The 17,565-nt window shown below is 37.4% G+C and overlaps 4 protein-coding genes across 4 annotated transcripts; 3 read left to right on the top strand and 1 right to left on the bottom strand.

Moving 5' to 3' along the window:
• Window positions 1–10,643: 10,643 nt before the first annotated feature.
• LOC116029858 (auxin-responsive protein SAUR68-like) lies at window positions 10,644–10,991 on the top strand. The gene has a single exon (XM_031271902.1). It carries the CDS (start codon window positions 10,644–10,646, stop codon window positions 10,989–10,991), a length of 348 nt encoding a protein of 115 aa, XP_031127762.1.
• Window positions 10,992–11,261: 270 nt separating this feature from the next.
• On the bottom strand, window positions 11,262–11,876 carry LOC116030181 (auxin-responsive protein SAUR21-like). Its single transcript, XM_031272344.1, has one exon. The coding sequence runs from the start codon at window positions 11,755–11,757 to the stop codon at window positions 11,467–11,469; it is 291 nt and encodes a 96-aa protein (XP_031128204.1). The 5' UTR covers window positions 11,758–11,876; the 3' UTR covers window positions 11,262–11,466.
• Window positions 11,877–12,612: 736 nt separating this feature from the next.
• On the top strand, window positions 12,613–12,959 carry LOC116029857 (auxin-responsive protein SAUR67-like). Its single transcript, XM_031271901.1, has 2 exons — window positions 12,613–12,695; window positions 12,737–12,959. Exons 1-2 carry the CDS (start codon window positions 12,613–12,615, stop codon window positions 12,957–12,959), a joined length of 306 nt encoding a protein of 101 aa, XP_031127761.1.
• A 3,302-nt stretch (window positions 12,960–16,261) lies between these two features.
• On the top strand, window positions 16,262–16,990 carry LOC116030529 (auxin-responsive protein SAUR68-like). Its single transcript, XM_031272806.1, has one exon. The coding sequence runs from the start codon at window positions 16,385–16,387 to the stop codon at window positions 16,817–16,819; it is 435 nt and encodes a 144-aa protein (XP_031128666.1). The 5' UTR covers window positions 16,262–16,384; the 3' UTR covers window positions 16,820–16,990.
• Window positions 16,991–17,565: the final 575 nt, after the last annotated feature.

Raw genomic sequence — 17,565 nt, 5'->3', positions numbered from 1 at the left:
ATATATATATATATATATATATATATATATATATATATATATATATATATATATATATATATATATATATATATATATATATATAACTTTTTAAGTTTAATGTTTTAAAATTTTAGACTATGGACTTTATAATTATTGTTATTATTATGTATTGTCTAATGTTTGATGAATTATGTCTTATGTTAGTTATGTATGTAACAAGTTATTTTAATTATTTTTAGAATGTACAACAGGTAAAACCTAACAAAGTAACAAACTAGCAACTTAAGAGTTAAGAAAAAAAGGAGTGGTGGTGTGGCGGGAGCCCGCCTAGCCTGCGGGCCATGGGCAGGACGGTCTGGGATAGTCAACGACTGGCCAATAAACCATTAAAATAACGTGTATATGGGAATAATATAGATGAAGTATATGGAAAGAATATAAGTATGGTATTGCAGAGAATTGCTTGTGAGTAGTGGAAATTGTTTTTTCCTCTCCCATGTATGTGGTTTTTTATTTATACATATTTTGGGATAGGAGTCCTATAAGAAATAGAAATCCTAAATTGTCTCATACTGAGGGTCATTGTTACATTAAGAATAATAAGCTTTAATAAGCACAAAAAAACCCTAATCCTACTACCCCATCCTTATTACATTATGAATACTAAGTCCAATCTTTATTAAACTCATAAGTTGCTCTATACTGTGTATCTTTCTTGGACTACCTTGGTCCAATTACTTTCTTGGACCGGTCCATGTATGTGGCACAAACCCATTATACCATCCAACAGTATTAGTGGTGGAGCTACCCCTTAGGGTAGGGGCTTGGCCCCGCCTCCCTTTTTAGTGTATGTATATATATATATATAAAATATATATATATATATATATATATATATATATATATATCTAAAAACTTAATAAGTCTCAATCAAGGTTATATCCTTGATTTATGTCCCTCTTTCTATTTGCTAATAAATTTGTACATTTTACTTTAAATGTTGTACACTTCAATGCTATTAGACAAAATTGTCCCTACTACATTGTTGTTATACAAAACTACCCTTACACCGTTATAACACCGTTAGTTTTTAACTCCATCATTATTATCATACACCTATATCTATCATATCATTTTCCTATTCCTTAATTATCATTTTAGTAAAATTATTATATAATTAATTTAATTGTTGATTATATTTTAATTAAATTTTTATGTATGGTAAATCATATATGTGTGTGTGTAAAATACCTATACTATATTTGTATATATAATTAGAATTAAAATTTTTAATTATTTATATTTATTAATATTTTAATATTGGACATGAACTTTCGCGCATCGCGCGTACAAATACTAGTATATATTATACGAGGAGTAATATTCATAACTTACACTTTTGGCCCTCTCTCTCTGTGTGTCGGTGTGTGTGTATGTGTCCAAATTCATTAAATAAAAATAAATAAATAATCAAATTCACCAGTTTTCTTTATTAAGTAGCTTATTTCTTTTGTCAATTTTTTTTAAAACTTCATTACTCTCTAAATTTGAGGTATATGTTTTAGTTTTATTAGTTAATTAATTAATTGGTAACTGTTTGCAAAAAAATAAAAAAAAAATTGGTAACTTATTGTGTACTTTTATTATTTATTTACACTTGATGTAAATTTGCTAGGTTAAATGATTATTTTTGAAATTTACAAAAATTAATGATTGATTATTTATTTCACTATCATGGTTTTCGTTTTCATCCCTTAAATTTGAAATATATATATTCAAATAATCAGTACAATGAATATTAATTTATTATCAAAAATGTTGTTGACCAAACAATTGACAACTTTTTATTTGATAAAAGAGTAGGTGACAATGAACGTTCACACTGACCATGCATGCAGACTGCATGATGGAGCGAATTGAAGAAAGAAATTATTTATCAAGTATCCGGCCTGTTGAATAATTTACGTACACACTGACCAGACTGCATGATGTATGTATTATGTATTGTTGGAATGAAAACAGATCGAGACTGGATAGAACAAAAAAATGTACCGTATTCAATCAAAATGTGTATCACGAATATTATTTGAACTTTTGTGTAAATTAAATTGAATGTATGTGCTGAATATATGGTTACTTGTTAGTGAAAATATGTTTCCAGATTTTGATAATGCTAACAATTTGTATAAAGCTGCGCTTTTGATATCAGGAATGCAGTGAAGACGTCTATGTGGCTTAGCCGCTTCGTCTAAGGGTTTTTTGAACATCCAAATTAATTTTAGCCGCTTAGTCTAAGGGTTTTTTGAACATCCAAATTATTTTTTTTTTTTTTGAGTGATGAACGTTTGGTATTATGTTTCAACAATTACAGAGAGAGAGAGTCCTATATGAGTATGCCTCTCCTATTCCCTAGCTAATACACTATTGACTAGGTACATTATTGACTAAGGATCTAACTGAATAATAAAACCAATACAATATAATAAAGATAATAAAGGAAATACTAATATGGTTAATACTCCCCCTCAAGCGCAAGGTTGCACGGACCCAACGTCGAGCTTGTCGTGTAGAGCCTGAAACCGCTGTGCTGGAAGAGGCTTGGTGAAGATATCTGCAATCTGATCGCGTGTCGACACAAAATTAACAAGTAAATCACCGGATGCTACTTTGTCACGGACAAAGTGGTAGTCAATTTCCACATGCTTTGTACGAGCATGAAAAACCGGGTTGGCTGCCAAGTATGTAGCACCAAGATTGTCGCACCATAATGTCGCCGAAGTGTCGGAGTGGAGGCCCAACTCACGCAGCAGGGAAACCAACCATGTAACCTCAGCAGAAACGTCTGCTAGACCCTTGTACTCTGCCTCTGTAGAAGAACGAGCCACGGTGCGTTGCTTTCTAGAGACCCATGACACGAGATTCTTCCCGATGAAGACGGCATAACCACTGGTAGATTTGCGATCTATAGGTCAACCAGCCCAGTCGGAGTCCGAGTAGGCATGGATCTCTGTAGTCGGTGATGACACAATACGTAGGCCAAGCTCCTGTGTGCCCTTGACATACCGTAGTACCCTCTTTAACATGGCCCAATGAGTAACGGTAGGTGAGTGCATAAATTGACATAACCTATTGACCGCATAAGATAGATCGGGCCTTGTTATAGTGAGATATTGTAGAGCCCCAACAATCCGACGATACTGAGTCGAGTTCTGAAAGAGGTCCTGTTCTGGTGATGCTGGTTGAGTAACAGAGGCCGGTGTGGCTAGTGGTTTACAATCAGACATGCCTGCACGGGTTAGAATATCTGCCATATACCGCTTCTGAGATAGCAAAAACCCCTTGTCATGAGCAATAGTTTCTATACCTAAGAAAAAACTCGGAGTCCCTAGATCCCGGATCTTGAAAACAGAGGAGAGCCATTGTAACAGGGTGTCGATTAAGGCAGAATCATTGCCCAACATAATGATGTCGTCAACACAAACAAGTAGATAAACCCGTGAGAGTTTAGACGAGTAGTAAAATAAGGAAACGTCTATCTTGGAGGGGGAAAACCCAGTAGATAGTAGAAAATCATGAAGCCTTTTGAACCACGCCCGTGGTGCTTGTTTCAAACCATAGAGGGAACGTTGCAGATGACACACATGTTCTGGATGCAGCGGATCTTCATATCCTGGCGGTTGCTTCATATACACTGTTTCAGCAATATTCCCATTTAGAAATGCGTTGTGTACATCGAGTTGACGTAGAGACCAGGAGTTTGAAACAGCCAGAGAAAAAAGCAACCTGACAGTTGTTGGTTTGACCACCGGGCTGAAAGTGTCGAAAAAGTCTTCACCGGCTACTTGGTTGAAGCCTTTTGCTACTAACCGAGCTTTATAACGTTCCATTGAACCATCAGCTTTGCGTTTGGTACGGTAAACCCATTTGCAGCCAATGATATTCATGCAAGGCGTTGGTGGCACAAGATTCCAAGTGTGATTATGTAATAGTGCATTGAATTCTTGGTCCATGGCATCTCGCCATTGTGAGTGACCAACCGCTTGGGAATAACATGATGGATTAGTGGTGGCATTGAGAGCGAAAAATTGCTCTCCCGTGCCCTTTGTCTTGCGACGTGTCCGCATAGCGTGACCACGTTGTTGAACCGAACCTGTGTTGGGTTGTGATTCTGAAGAGGTGGTTTCGGTGGGTGGTTCACCTGCGGAGGGTTGCTGAATAGGAAGTGGGCGAGATTCCTGTATAACCGGTGGTGCCATATGTAAAGGAACCGGTTGAGGTGGAACCAGAACCGGGCCCACCCCATATGGCAACTCATTATGGGACGCCATTGGATTTCCCTGTAAAGATTGCAAAGAGAAAGGGAAAACTGTTTCGTCAAAGCGTACATGCCGGCAAATAAAGACAGTACCCGTGTTTAGGTCCAGGCATCGGTATCCCCTAAACGAAACTGGGTAACCTAAGCAAACACAGGGTGTTGACCTGTATTCGACTTTATGACGGTTATAAGGCCGGAGATAGGGAAAACAGCGACAACCAAATACCCTTAAAAAGGTATATGGTGGATGACTTTGATGTACGCGGTAGTATGGTGTTTCAAAATTTAAAGCAGATGACGGTAGACAGTTTATAAGGTAGGTGGCGGTCTCAAAGGCGTAGTCCCAATACTCAAAAGGAGTTGAACTTTCAGCTAATAGGGCGAGACCGGTTTCGACAACATGTCTATTCCGACGCTCTACCCGGCCGTTTTGTTCATGAGTATAGGCGCAGGACTGACGGTGAATAATGCCTAGGGACTCAAAGACTCTATGGAGTCGGCGATACTCGCCGCCTAAATCTGACTGAATGGCTTTGATAGAACGTGAGAATTGTCGTTCTACCATCACCCGAAAAACATCAAATATTTTATAAATATCTTATTTTAGCCGTAAGGGATAAAACCAGCAAAAACGAGTACAGTCATCTACAAATATTACGAAATAACGACATCCAGAATTTGAAACAATTGGTGACGGACCCCATATGTCCGTATAAACTAGATCTAAAACATTATTGCTACTTTTTGTAACCCTATCTAAAGCAAACCGCGCTGACTTGCCCTTTTGACACGAACTGCAAACAGGAGACAAACTGGATTTATTTGGAAGGACTGGACAGTGCCGAAGGACACGACTGAGAGCCTGACTATGCGGGTGGCCTAACCTCCGGTGCCATACAGCCGAAGACGCTCTAGCAGACAGGAATGCAGAGTGACTACGAGGAACCAGAAGTTTGTATAGCCCTCCCGCAGTGGACCCCTTAAGCAGAATTGCCTGTGTTTTGCAATCCTTCACAACAAACAAATTCTTGTGAAATTCAAAGAAAACGTCGTTGTCATTAGTAAATTTATACACAGACATAAGAGGTAAAGACAATTTAGGGACACATAACACATTAGACAGATTAAGTTTTTGAGAGTGGGATTGGATAACCGAGTGGCCACACGAGTAACGTCCAAACCTGCTCCGTTGCCGACCTTCAGGACATCACCCCCGGAATAGGCAGTCGAATGATCTAACATGTGATCATCCGGAGTCGCGTGCGTGGTTGCCCCGGTGTCAAGATACCAAGCGTCCACTGCCGCCGGTTCAGTTGCCTCGCCGGAGTATGCAACGTGCGCCTGGGAGTCCTACTGCTCGGAGTACCGCCGGAAACAGGTCACGGCAGTGTGACCGTGCGATCTGCAAATTTGGCATCGCGGTATGCCGTTTCTGCCGCGTCCGTGACCGGAGCCGCCGCGGCCGCGACCATGTCGACCTCGGCTGTTCGACTGCTGTCGTCCACCCCGGCCACCGCGACCTCGCCCAGCGTAAAAGGCCTGCGATCCAGCAGCCACCGTCGATTCTGCAGGCATGAGATCATCGGAGTGAATGAACTCCTGGGCTTGAAGGTGATCGGCGAGTTGAGGCAGCGTCACCGGCGTTCCAGGGACAGTGAGGGATGACGCCATCGCTCGGAACTCCGGGCGTAATCCACGCAGAGCATACAGGATCTGCTCTTCACCCGATAGCGGTCGACCAGCAAGGGATAGCGCCTCCACGATCATCTGCGCCTTACCTAAATACTCGGTCGGTGAGGAGTTCCCCTGTCTCAACGTCTGGAATTGGCCGAGGAGGCTGAGACAGCGTGACCTGGTGGAGGAGGCGAGCGCAGTCGTAATGGAGGTCCATACTTCCTACGCTGTTTCACGGCCGACGGCCAAAAACATAACTTCATCGGTTAACGATGAAATTATTAGGGAAAGGATGGACGCATCCTGTTGAACCCAGGTTTGATATGCAGGGTTTGGAGTTGGCGGCGTGGAGATGGACGATCCAGCCGGCGACGGAGAGCCGATGGTCGCAAGCGGACACGGCGTGCTGCCGTCCAAATACCCTAGCAAGTTTTGGCCTTTGAGGAACGGGATGATTTGAGTTCTCCAGTATAAATAGTTACGGGAGTTTAATTTGATGGAGATATGGTGATGGGCGGTGGTGACAACAGGGTTGGCCGGCGAAACCGCCGGCGGTGAGGCTTGAACTACCGCACGGTCGGTGTTAGATGGTTGCGCCATAGGTTTGTTTTGCGAACGGAAAAAGGATACGACCTAACACTACTGATACCAGATGAACGTTTGGTATTCTGTTTCAACAATTACACAGAGAGAGAGAGAGTCCTGTATGAGTATGCCTCTCCTATTCCCTAGCTAATACACTATTGACTAGGTACATTATTGACTAAGGATCTAACTAAATAATAAAACCAATACAATATAATAAAGGAAATACAGCTACAGTCAATAAATGCCTCCACTGAGGCTCGAACCCACTCCCTTCCACATGGGAGTGCACACTGGGTGCCGCTTGACCACAAGGCCTTTGGTAACATCCAAATTAATTAAGAATCCAGACTATGTGTTCAAGCTTAAGAAAGGGTTGTATTAACCGAAGCAAGTGTTTGTAGAAAATTGAAGTATAAACTTTCATAATAGAGGTGTGTGTTGAAATTGATGTTGCAATGAAAGGGTTTTTGGTTAAGAATGAAATAGAGGTGTGTGTTGAAGTTGATGTTGCAATGAAAGGGTTTTTGGTTAATAATGAAATAGAGGTGTGTGTTGAAATTGATGTTGCAATGAAATTGTCGTTAAGAAATTGTAATGAAAGGGTTTTTGGTATTTTTAAACCTCAATGGAAGATATTATGAAAAATACAAAGATATTCATTAATAGATCAAAATAGGATAATTTGTTCATGTTTTGCACTACACAACTATATTAGAAGAAGTAAGATTGGAGACCCAGCTTTTAGAGTCATTACCGGATTGCCGGTGGCCAGTTTGTAAATCTGCCCATCCAGAAATTTGTGTTTAAATATTATGTGCAGCCTTTTAGTAAAGAAGTAGTGATGAAGTGGCTTGGTGATCTACTTCATTGGTGCTATGTGCGAGAGGTTTTGGGTTTGATTCTCCTTAGCGCGTCTTCCTTTTATATTTTGTACAAGGTTTCTAATAGCTTACCCACAAATGTAGGAATAAATACATTAAGCAGCGCTTAAATAATCAATTGATGTAGTGGTTTGGTAGACAAAGGTGTATGTAGTTTAAGGAGGGTCTTGGGTTTAATTTTTGTTGGTAACAACCTTTATTCATTTTATTCCAAGACAACACATGCACAAACAACAACGGTTAAATAAAATCTGTCTTTTTTTAAAAAAAATAAACGCGCAAAGACAACAGTTTTAATAAATCGTTGTCTTTGAAGTGTGCTTAAAGACAACACACAAACGACAACGGTTAAATAAAACTGTTGTCTTTTAATAAAAAAAAATGCACAAAGACAACGGTTTTAAAAAACCATTGTCTTTGTAATGTTGTGTATTCAATTGCACTTAAAGACAACAAACCAATGACAACGGTTACATAAAATCGTTGTTTTTTATTTAAACCATTGTCTTTGCGGTGTTGTCTTTTGACAAAATGGACAAAGACAACACACTAAAATGATAGGTGAATTAGAGACTACAAATTAAATATTTCATCATTATATATAGTGAAGCTTAATTTGTCTCACTAATACAAAACTTGTTAGGAATATAGCGGAATAATGCGGAAGCGAAAAATCAAAAATTGAGAATTATAAAAGTTAAATAATCAGGACAATATAGAAATGACAAATAAGGAAATAACTAAATTGAGAAATATAAAATATATATATATTAAACTCTAAAAAGAGTAAACAAGGAAAAAATATATATATATATATATATATAATTATCAACGTGAGAAATGATATATAGAGGATGAATTGAAATGAATTGATGTGGTGCATTGAATACAAAGAAAAGGAATACTATTTATACAATGAAAATTGAGAGAAAAGCGCAGCAATGCAAGAAGGAGCAATGAAGACGGAGAACGTGTACAAATGCCATCAAAATAGGAGAAATGGTCCATGCAAATTGAGCCACAATCTCAACAAAACTGCACATCCGCTACTTTTGTAAAAGGCTTTTCGCCACCGTTGTATAATAGTAGCGGATGGGAGAGTCTCTGAATGTCACTGACTTTATTTCCGCCACCTCCGTTTCTCGAAATACTTCACCGCCTGCTTCCTCCGCCTATTGCTTCTTGCAGTCATCCTCCGCCACCGGATGTTGCTCCCTGCCGCCGTCGTCGTCCGCCTGTTGTTTCTTGCTGCGAATGAAGAGAACAATAACGAGACTTCGTCCTCCGCCTAAGACTTCGTTGTTGCCGCTGCGGATGTTTGCCTATTCGTATGTCATTCGAATAAAGAGAACAATACTAAGTGTTGTATTTATAATATATTAAGTAATATTAAAAAAATGTAATATAAAAAGTTTAGAAAACATACGACGTCGTATTTAGCAATAAATTATTTTTTTAAATTTTTTTCCTATTCATATATAATTCTGATTTAAAGAAAAAAAAAATACGACGCCGGTTGTTCGATGAACCGACGTCGTATGTCATTTTAATTTTTTTTTTAAATAGAACATACGACGTCGTATTTAACAATAATTTATTTTTAAAATTTTTTTTCCTATTCGTATATCATTCTAATTAAAAAAAAACATATGGAACCGAAGTCGTATGTCATTTAATTTTTTCTATTTTTTTAAAATAGAACATACGATGTCGGTTCTTCATATGTCATTCTATTTTTTTAAAAAAAAAAATTAGAACATACGACGTCTGTTCGTCGAAGAATTGACGTCGTATGTCATTTAAAATTATTTTTTTAAAAAAATTCCAACATACAACGTCGGTTTTCCAAAAAACCGACGTCGTAAATGATATAATTACTTTTATTTTATTTTATTGACTTATTACGTCGGTTAGTGAAAAATCGACGTTGACGTAGTATCTCCTTTTTTTAGTAGTGGGATGAAAGAGATTCTTATAGTATTGATTTTAATTATATGAATGAAAGTGTGAATTGTTATGTATCTCTACCTGAAAATAGTCCTAGCCACTTCATTCGAAAAGAGGATTATATTCGAAATCATGCAAGGATTCGCAATAGGCCAACAAACCATCGACTACAAGAAGACTTCATCGAGGAGATATGGAATCGGTTTGGTGGAGACGAAATAAATGAATAAATCTATTTTCTTTCAATGGAATCGGTTAGTTGTAATTTCTTAACTTTTAATAATTTCATTATCTTCGGATTTTAAATTTGTATAATTTGAGTTATTTCAATGTCTTCGAATTTGTACGTGGGTTAATTTTAATGATTCCAATTACTTCGAATTTATGAAGTTTATTTTTACAATTCAAATCGTATTATAATTTGCATTCGGTTATATACATAGTACAAATAAAATTTTAAATTGTTTTTTAAAAATTTCGCTTTTAGATTTTCAATATTGCTATTTTGTAATATTTAAAAGTAATTTATATAAAAAATTATGTTTTTGGATTTTCATTTTTATTATTTTTAATATTTAAATGTAATTTATATATTGATATAAATTAATAATGTTGAAAAGAAAATAATATTTATTGAGAAAAAGATATTAATTTTTTAAAGTGATGTGAAATTGGGACCCACTTTTGAGAGTTGATTGGATTTGCAGGAGGTGTAGTGTGAATAGTAAATGAATTGCAAATTGGGTGATGTGGAAGTGGATCCATTTTTTAAAGTGAGAGAGATTTAGGAAAATAAGGATAGCCTAATAGTGTAAGGTTCGGTCCGAACCATATCATATCTAAATAATAGGAGCTGAGGTCAATTATTGAAATATAATTTAGATTATTATACAAGTATTGAAAGTTAACCGTGTGAATTTGTATTTGTTATTATTTTTGTTTTTTATTTTTTGGGTGTATTGTTAGAGTCATATTGTTGAAGGTAGAACAAGATTACAAGAAGGATAGTCACAACTGGAGAAAAGACAAGCAACAGTGATAACTCTATGAAATCTATGAGGCCTTACACTGATACTATCTACGTGTATCATAATTGATAATTTCTATAAGTTTTATAGGACAACTAAGTAACTTATTAACTTCACTTTTGTCTCCAGCCTCCTCCTCATTATAAATAAACCGCTTCATTTTGATTATTAATCACTTAAACACTTTCTTAAGCTAACACCATGATGAGTTTCAAGAAACTCATCAACATGGCTATGAAGTGGCAGAAGTTTGGGGGCATCCAAAGGAAGAGGATTTCTCTTCCAAGACACAATGGCAAAGCTGATAGGAAAGGCCATTTTGTTATGTACACGACTGATCAAAAGCGGTTTGTTGTTCCCCTGATTTATCTTGACTGCAAAATCATTAGGCAACTCCTTGAAATGTCTGAAGAGGAGTTTGGACCTCCAAGTGATGGGCCTATTATATTACCATGTGATGCAGTCTTCTTGGACTACATCATTTCTGTTAGGATCAAAGGCCTTTGCCCAACAATTCTCCCAGCATCAGACTGTCTTACTCGCATCAGACTGTCTTACTCTGATACTACTTGTTAGATCAAGCGCTTGCTACTACACAAAAAGCTGTAGCTCGTAACCAAAACGTAACTTTATTTTCTTATATCGCCACATTTTTTAGAGGCAAGGTGTTGAACTTGGACCTTTAAGCCTCCGCCCAATAATCTCCTAACCACCTGATGCTGGACTTGTCCTCCACTGGCCTCCGCCCAACAATCTGTCTGTGCCTTTTATCTTAGATTGACATAACTTACATTGGTTATGAAAACTCAATTCTCTAGCCAGTCCAAAATATATAGCAGAATGAAGGAGACTCATCAAATTCAATTATATAGCATTTACAGTATGCATCCATATCCATATGCAGCAGGGTAGATAGAGCAGAAAAGAAGCCTCTGTATAACCACTGAAATTTTCATTTCCCAATCTGAATATTAATATACAAACAGAACTTTTCTATGAAAAATCTATGCAAAATTTCTTTTTCTCACTAAACTAAGCTGTCTGTAGTCTCTCAAGATCTATTCAAACTAGAAATGATGTCAATAAAGGTATCCTCCAAACAAGGTATTGTGAGTCCACCCATGGGATGATCAAATCCGAATTCTTCCTCAGCTTGACACAACAACTCTTGGAATGAAGGGTCCTTCAAGTATGAAACCGGAATGACAAAGCGCTTCTTTTCAGTCTCACCAACATAAACTGGAAAATGCCCCTTAGGCACATCACTTTCTCTGTTTGTTCTTGAAGAAGATCTTCTAAGGCCTTGCTTAGCACGGAGAATGTGCCCCATACCAATTGCCATCTGCAAATGTTTTTGTGGAAAATAGATTGAGGCAGTGCTAATTGAAGAAGCTATAGAAACAATTTGTGAGTGTAGAAACTATGGTTTGTGTGAAGCAATTACTTGAGTGTGGTGGATACTAACTCAGATGTGTAAATATATATAGATCCATTGGGAGGTGGATTGAGTGGCTAAGAGAAATTTGGATGGGAGGTCAGCCAGCTAACAAGATAAGAGACATTACCACATGGTTTTGTCTTCCAAAATCATCAAGAATTTCTACAAACAAGTTAGAAGAAAAAAGAGCAGTCTATGAACATCATTCCCCACATGCTTCAATGAAATTGAATAGATGGGGATAGCTTAACTACTTCTATCTTTCCGAGAAAGCCTATGAAATGAGAGATGAGGAAAGAGTGCAGAAAGATCATGGCATTCACCTAGAAAATAGCTTATTCAATTTGCTTGAATAAATGAGATGACTGGGAAACAAAACCATGTGATTCCTCATTTCTGTGTCTCAACAGATGGCCACATTCCAGATCCCATATATTTCTGATTGAAACTAAAAGGCCCCATACAACTGGGTGGAACGTGGTTTTGCCTTCCTTGATTTACTCAAGAACTTAAAGCTTATCATATCCTCTTAAGTACTTTAAATAGATCACTTCTGTATGAATTTTGATCATCCAAACCTCCAACTTTTTCCAGCCAATATCTAAGGTTTCTACTGATATTGTTCTCTTCATTCAATTACATTTCTCTCAAATTCCTAGTTTAATATCATGATCAGTAACAAGAAGCTCATCAAGTTGGTGAAAAGATGGCAGAAATTCGTTGCCATCCGAAGAAAGAGGATTTCACTTCCAAGACTAAATGATGATGCAGATAGCTGTAGTACTTCATCTGCATGCAGTTAGCAAGGGTCATTTTGCTATCTACACGGCTGATCAGAAGCGGTTTGTTATCCTTTATCATACCTCGAGAATGAGATCATTAGGCAACTCTTAAACTTTTCCGAAGAAGAATTTGGACTTCCAAGCAATGGGCCTATTACACTACCATGTGATGCAGTCTTCATGAACTACATCATTTCACTTCTTAGCCGAGGGTTATCCAGAGAACTCGAGAATGCATTGCTTACCTCAGTTACTTCATCCCGGTGTTCATCAGCTTCACTGCACCATGAACGGTCGAGAAATCAGGAATTGCTAGTTTGCTGACAGATAGTATTGAGTGGCTGAGAGTCTATTTCCTTGTTCTTACTCTGGTATAAATAGGTAGCTTGTGTATAGTTGATATGTACAACAAGTTCTCTACATCTTTTCTCGAGTGTACTGTTTTTCCTTTATACATGGTAACAAAGTGAGATTGAGGGAGAGTGACCTAGTGGCATTGGTTGGAGCAACGAGATGACCTCATCGGAGAAATTTCGCCGTCATTGGAATCTCCAAGTGTTGGCGTGTGAGTGATTTTTCGGCTTCTTCTCCAGCAGAAAATGGTTTTGTTAGTCTCGTCTCAGTAAAGGTATGGTTTATGGTGTGTTATGTTGACGGTGGTCTAGGGGTGGCGTGACGTTTCAAGGTTTTTGTTGAAGTTTTCGTTTATTTTCTTTTGTTGGCTTTATGTTGAGACCTTATGGAGGGAGGGAGTACTATAACAGTAGTGTCAACTCCATCTAAATTAATTGACGTGATGCTTGCACCTGATGGGTCCAATTTTGGTGAATGGGAGTTTTTAATTAAGATTAATTTGGGTGGCATGGGAAAGGATAACACTTAACAGAAATGTGTCCAACAAAATCTCCTGAGATGGTTAGTTAGTGGAAAAATGATGATAAAGTTATTTTGTCTCGAATAATTAATTGTATAGACAGGAAAATAATTTTGTTAATGAAGCATTGTACAACTGTGAAAGAAGTGTAGGATTTAGTACATAAATGGTTTAGTGTGACATATAACCTAAGAAGATTGTATCAATTGTCTCAAGATGTCTATTGTCCATCTCAAAAGGGACAAGACATTAGAGTTTATTATTATGAGTTCAAGAATGTGAGCGATGCTTTGTGCGCTGCTATGCCCATCTCAAATGACGTGGTTGAAATGAAGAAACAACGTGACCAACTACTTGTGTTTAGTTGGATTTCGGGGTTGGATAATGAATATGATGGTCTCAGGTCGCAATTGTTGGAGGACAAAGAGTTAGAATCGCTGGATCAAGTCTTTGCAAGGGTCCAGAATGCATTAGGTAACACTAACAGTGAAGACATGTCAGAGAACAGTATGGTTGAGGAGAAAGCAATGCTGTCACAAGGGAACGGCGGCAGCGATAATCGAGGTGGCTGATCCCGAGGGTGTGGTCGAGGAGGACGTGGAGGACAGAGGGTGTGTTATAACTGCGGAGACCCAAATCAGCTACCTAATCCGTGTCTAAAACCATTTTCTTATACTTGCATAGAACTTGGTTATCTACGCAGTCAATGTCTGAAACTGGTTCGACCACAGAAATTTGTTGATTCCGTCTTCAAACCAGAAGGGCATATAGTGGTGATGACTGACGAGGATTTAGCCTTGTTCAACCAGCTAAAGATGTCTTCCTTGCAGCCTCCAACTAATCATGATTCTCTGTCATATCGTTCAGCTACGTTTGTTCAAACAAGTAATCCTATCGGTTGTGTTTCTTCCTCTTCATTTCGGAAATGGGTCATTGACTGAGGAGCTAGTGACCATATGTCCGGTAATCAAAGATAAAATGATCTGAAATCAATAATCTTTTATCCTTAAACTACGGTTTGGTCTAATGTATCTACTTTGAATATTTAGTACAATTAAATATGACAGAAAAAAAAATACTTAGTCCCAGTTTATTTCAAAAGGACATGGTTTTCTCTACTACTTATGAAACTGGACTTCTCTAGTTATCCCAAGAATGAAATGACTTGATTGTTCATTCTTAAATGTCCAATTGACCTTAAAGAAGTTGTCATTTTTAGAGATAATTAATTTCATTGCAAAAAGCACTTCAAGAATAGTTAGCATTGGAATCCACCAGATGTAAATTACAATAACGTTAACATTAACGTTGTCCCTCCTCTTGTTTGCACTTGCTTCAAGTACTTTTGTACATAATAGGGACAAAACAGCAAAAAACATTGCAGCCAATGGAAGTTCTAGTCTTAAGGATCTTTCTGATACATAGTATATTCATGCAAATAAGTTGGAAAATTATTTGGTAAAAATTGAGCAGATTGTATGATATTTTCTAAGTTATTGTAGATTCTATGATAGTCAATAACACTTTCCATGAAGTCATCAATTATCTCTTGAAAACATAATATTAGTGTAACTAAGTCTCCTGATATATAGACATTTAGTGCACAATAGGCCTTCATATAACCAGTGAAATTTACAGTTTCCAAGCTGATCATGAGACAGGTAAAAGAAAAAAAAAACTGTAAAGAATACTCTCTCTGCAAAATTTTTCTCTACTAAACTAAGCTCTTTGTTGTATCTCAATATCTATTCAAACTAGAGATGATGTCAAGGAAGGTATCTTCGGGACAAGGTATTGTGAGTCCACCCATTGGATGATCAAATCCGAACTCCTCCTCGGCCTGATTTAGCATGTCTTGGAATGAAGGGTTGTTCAAGAATGATATTGGAAGAACAAAGCGTTTCTTTTCGCTTTCGCCCACATAAACTGCAAAGTGCCCCTTAGGGACCTCACCTTCTCTGTTTGTTCTTGAAGAAGACCTTCTGAGGCCCTGCTTAGCACGGAGAATGCGAGTCATACTAATCGCCATGCTGGGATGTTTCTTTTAAAGCAGAGGCAGTGTAAATCAAAGATGCTATAGAACAGAAACAATTTTAGAATGCAGAAACTATGGTAGTTGTGAAGGAAATATTTGAGTGGGGTGAATACTAACTCAATTGTGTGTGTTTATATAGATCATTTGGGAGGTGGATTGAGTGGCTAAGAGATATTTGATGGAAGGACAGCCAGCTAGCATGATAATTGATAAGACAACATCATCACATGGTTCTGTCACCCAGAAATCATCAAGAATTTCTAATAGATAGGATGTCTTAACTACTGCTATTCCAAGAGAGCTTAGCAAGTGAGAGATAAGGATATAGGGCAGCCAGCTAGCAAGATAAGAGACATCACCACACAGTTTTGTCATCCAAAACTCATCAAGAAATTAAACAAACAACTTTGTAGATAAAGACCTGTCTTTGAACATCATTCCCCACATGCTTCAATGAAATTGAATAGATGGGGAAAGCTCAACCACTTCTGTCATTCCAAGAAAGTTAATAGCATTTTCCTAGAAAGTAGCTTAATCAATTTGTTTGAATCAATGTGATAATTGGTAAACATAACCATGTGGTTCCTCATTTATATATCTCTATATATGGCCACACTCTAGGCCCCATATATTTTTGATTGAAGGTAGCACATGGTTTTGCCTTCCTTGATCTCCTCAAGAGCTTAATGCCTGTCTTAGCCTCCTCTGCACTTTAAATAGATCACTTCCATATTCATTTTCATCATCAAACACTGCAATTCATTGTCCACCAAAGATTTAAGCTTTCTACACATCTTATTCTCTTCCATTCAATCTCTCTATATTTTCTAAGTTAATACCATGATCAGTTCCAAGAAGCTCATCAAGCTTGTAAGAAGATGGCAGAAATTTGCTGCTATCCGAAGAAAAAGGATTTCATTCCCGAGAGAAAATGATGATGCAGACAGCTGTAGTACTTCCTCTGCAGTTAACAAGGGTCATTTTGCTATCTACACAGCTGATCAGAAGCGGTTTGTAGTCCCTCTATCTTATCTTGAGAACGAGATTATTAGGCAACTCTTAAATTTGTCTGAAGAAGAATTTGGACTTCCAAGTGATGGGCCTATTACACTACCATGTGATGCAGTCTTCATGGACTACATCATTTCACTTCTTAGCCGAGGTTTATCCAGAGAACTTGAGAATGCATTGCTCGTCTCTGTTGCATCATATCAGTGTTCATCCGCTTCACTGCACCAGGAAGGCTTGAGAAATCAGGAATTGCTAGTTTGCTGACAATATTGATTATTTTTTGTATAGTTCAGAATTCAAATGTAAATCAAACCATAGATTTCAAATTTCAAGAAATTTTATACCATATTGCCTACCTCCCCATCCTGTACTCAATTTTATTTTCACATAACTGACTTAGATGATCAACACGTAGTGATTCTTCATTCTGCTTCACTAAGGCCTGTGTATATATATAATCTGAACAATAGTTCTAAGAATTAATTGATCTGAACAGTTTTGTCTAATATATATATGTACTTGAATTATGTATTACATGTAACCACTATAGTACTCTTTTCTTTATTTTACTTTCCCAATAGTTGCAGTATGGTTTCATGAGGCCAAAAGATGTTCCTGAAAATAATAATTGTCGCGGTTGTTATGCATTCCAGCTATATCTATGACAAATGATCATATTTTTTCAAAAGAACATGGTTTTCACTACTGCTTATGAAACAGGCTTCTCTAGTTCGTTATTCCAATAATGACAGGTTTTGCCTTCCTTTATATCATTAAGAGCTTACAGTCTATCTTAGCCTTCTTAACACTTTAAATGGATCACTTGCATATGCATTTTGATCATCAAAGAATGCAATTCAGTCCAGCCAAGACATAATAAGGTTTATACTGATCTTGATCTCTACCATTCAATCTCTCTTATATTTTCAATGTGGGACTCTTAACATCAGGCAATACAATTTTGTAGTTGCAAATGCTTTTGTGATTGTATTAGCATTTGAAAGCTCTTC

Source organism: Ipomoea triloba, chromosome 9 (genome assembly GCF_003576645.1).
Source record: "Ipomoea triloba cultivar NCNSP0323 chromosome 9, ASM357664v1".
NCBI classification, from domain to species: Eukaryota; Viridiplantae; Streptophyta; class Magnoliopsida; order Solanales; family Convolvulaceae; genus Ipomoea; species Ipomoea triloba.
The sequence above is the reverse complement of the archived record's forward strand: the minus strand, read 5'-3'. Positions and strand labels throughout refer to the sequence as shown.

What these genes read in the sequence shown, in the direction of transcription:
- LOC116029857 (XM_031271901.1), top strand. Translation starts at nt 12,613, where the DNA reads ATGATGATGCAGATAGCTGTAGTACTTCATCTGCATGCAGTTAGCAAG. An exon ending in TACACGGCTGATCAGAAGCG is followed by an intron (nt 12,696 to 12,736) that starts GTTTGTTATCCT and finishes TGAGATCATTAG; the next exon opens with GCAACTCTTAAACTTTTCCG.
- LOC116029858 (XM_031271902.1), top strand. Translation starts at nt 10,644, where the DNA reads ATGGCTATGAAGTGGCAGAAGTTTGGGGGCATCCAAAGGAAGAGGATT.
- LOC116030529 (XM_031272806.1), top strand. Translation starts at nt 16,385, where the DNA reads ATGATCAGTTCCAAGAAGCTCATCAAGCTTGTAAGAAGATGGCAGAAA.
- LOC116030181 (XM_031272344.1), bottom strand. Translation starts at nt 11,757, where the DNA reads ATGGCAATTGGTATGGGGCACATTCTCCGTGCTAAGCAAGGCCTTAGA.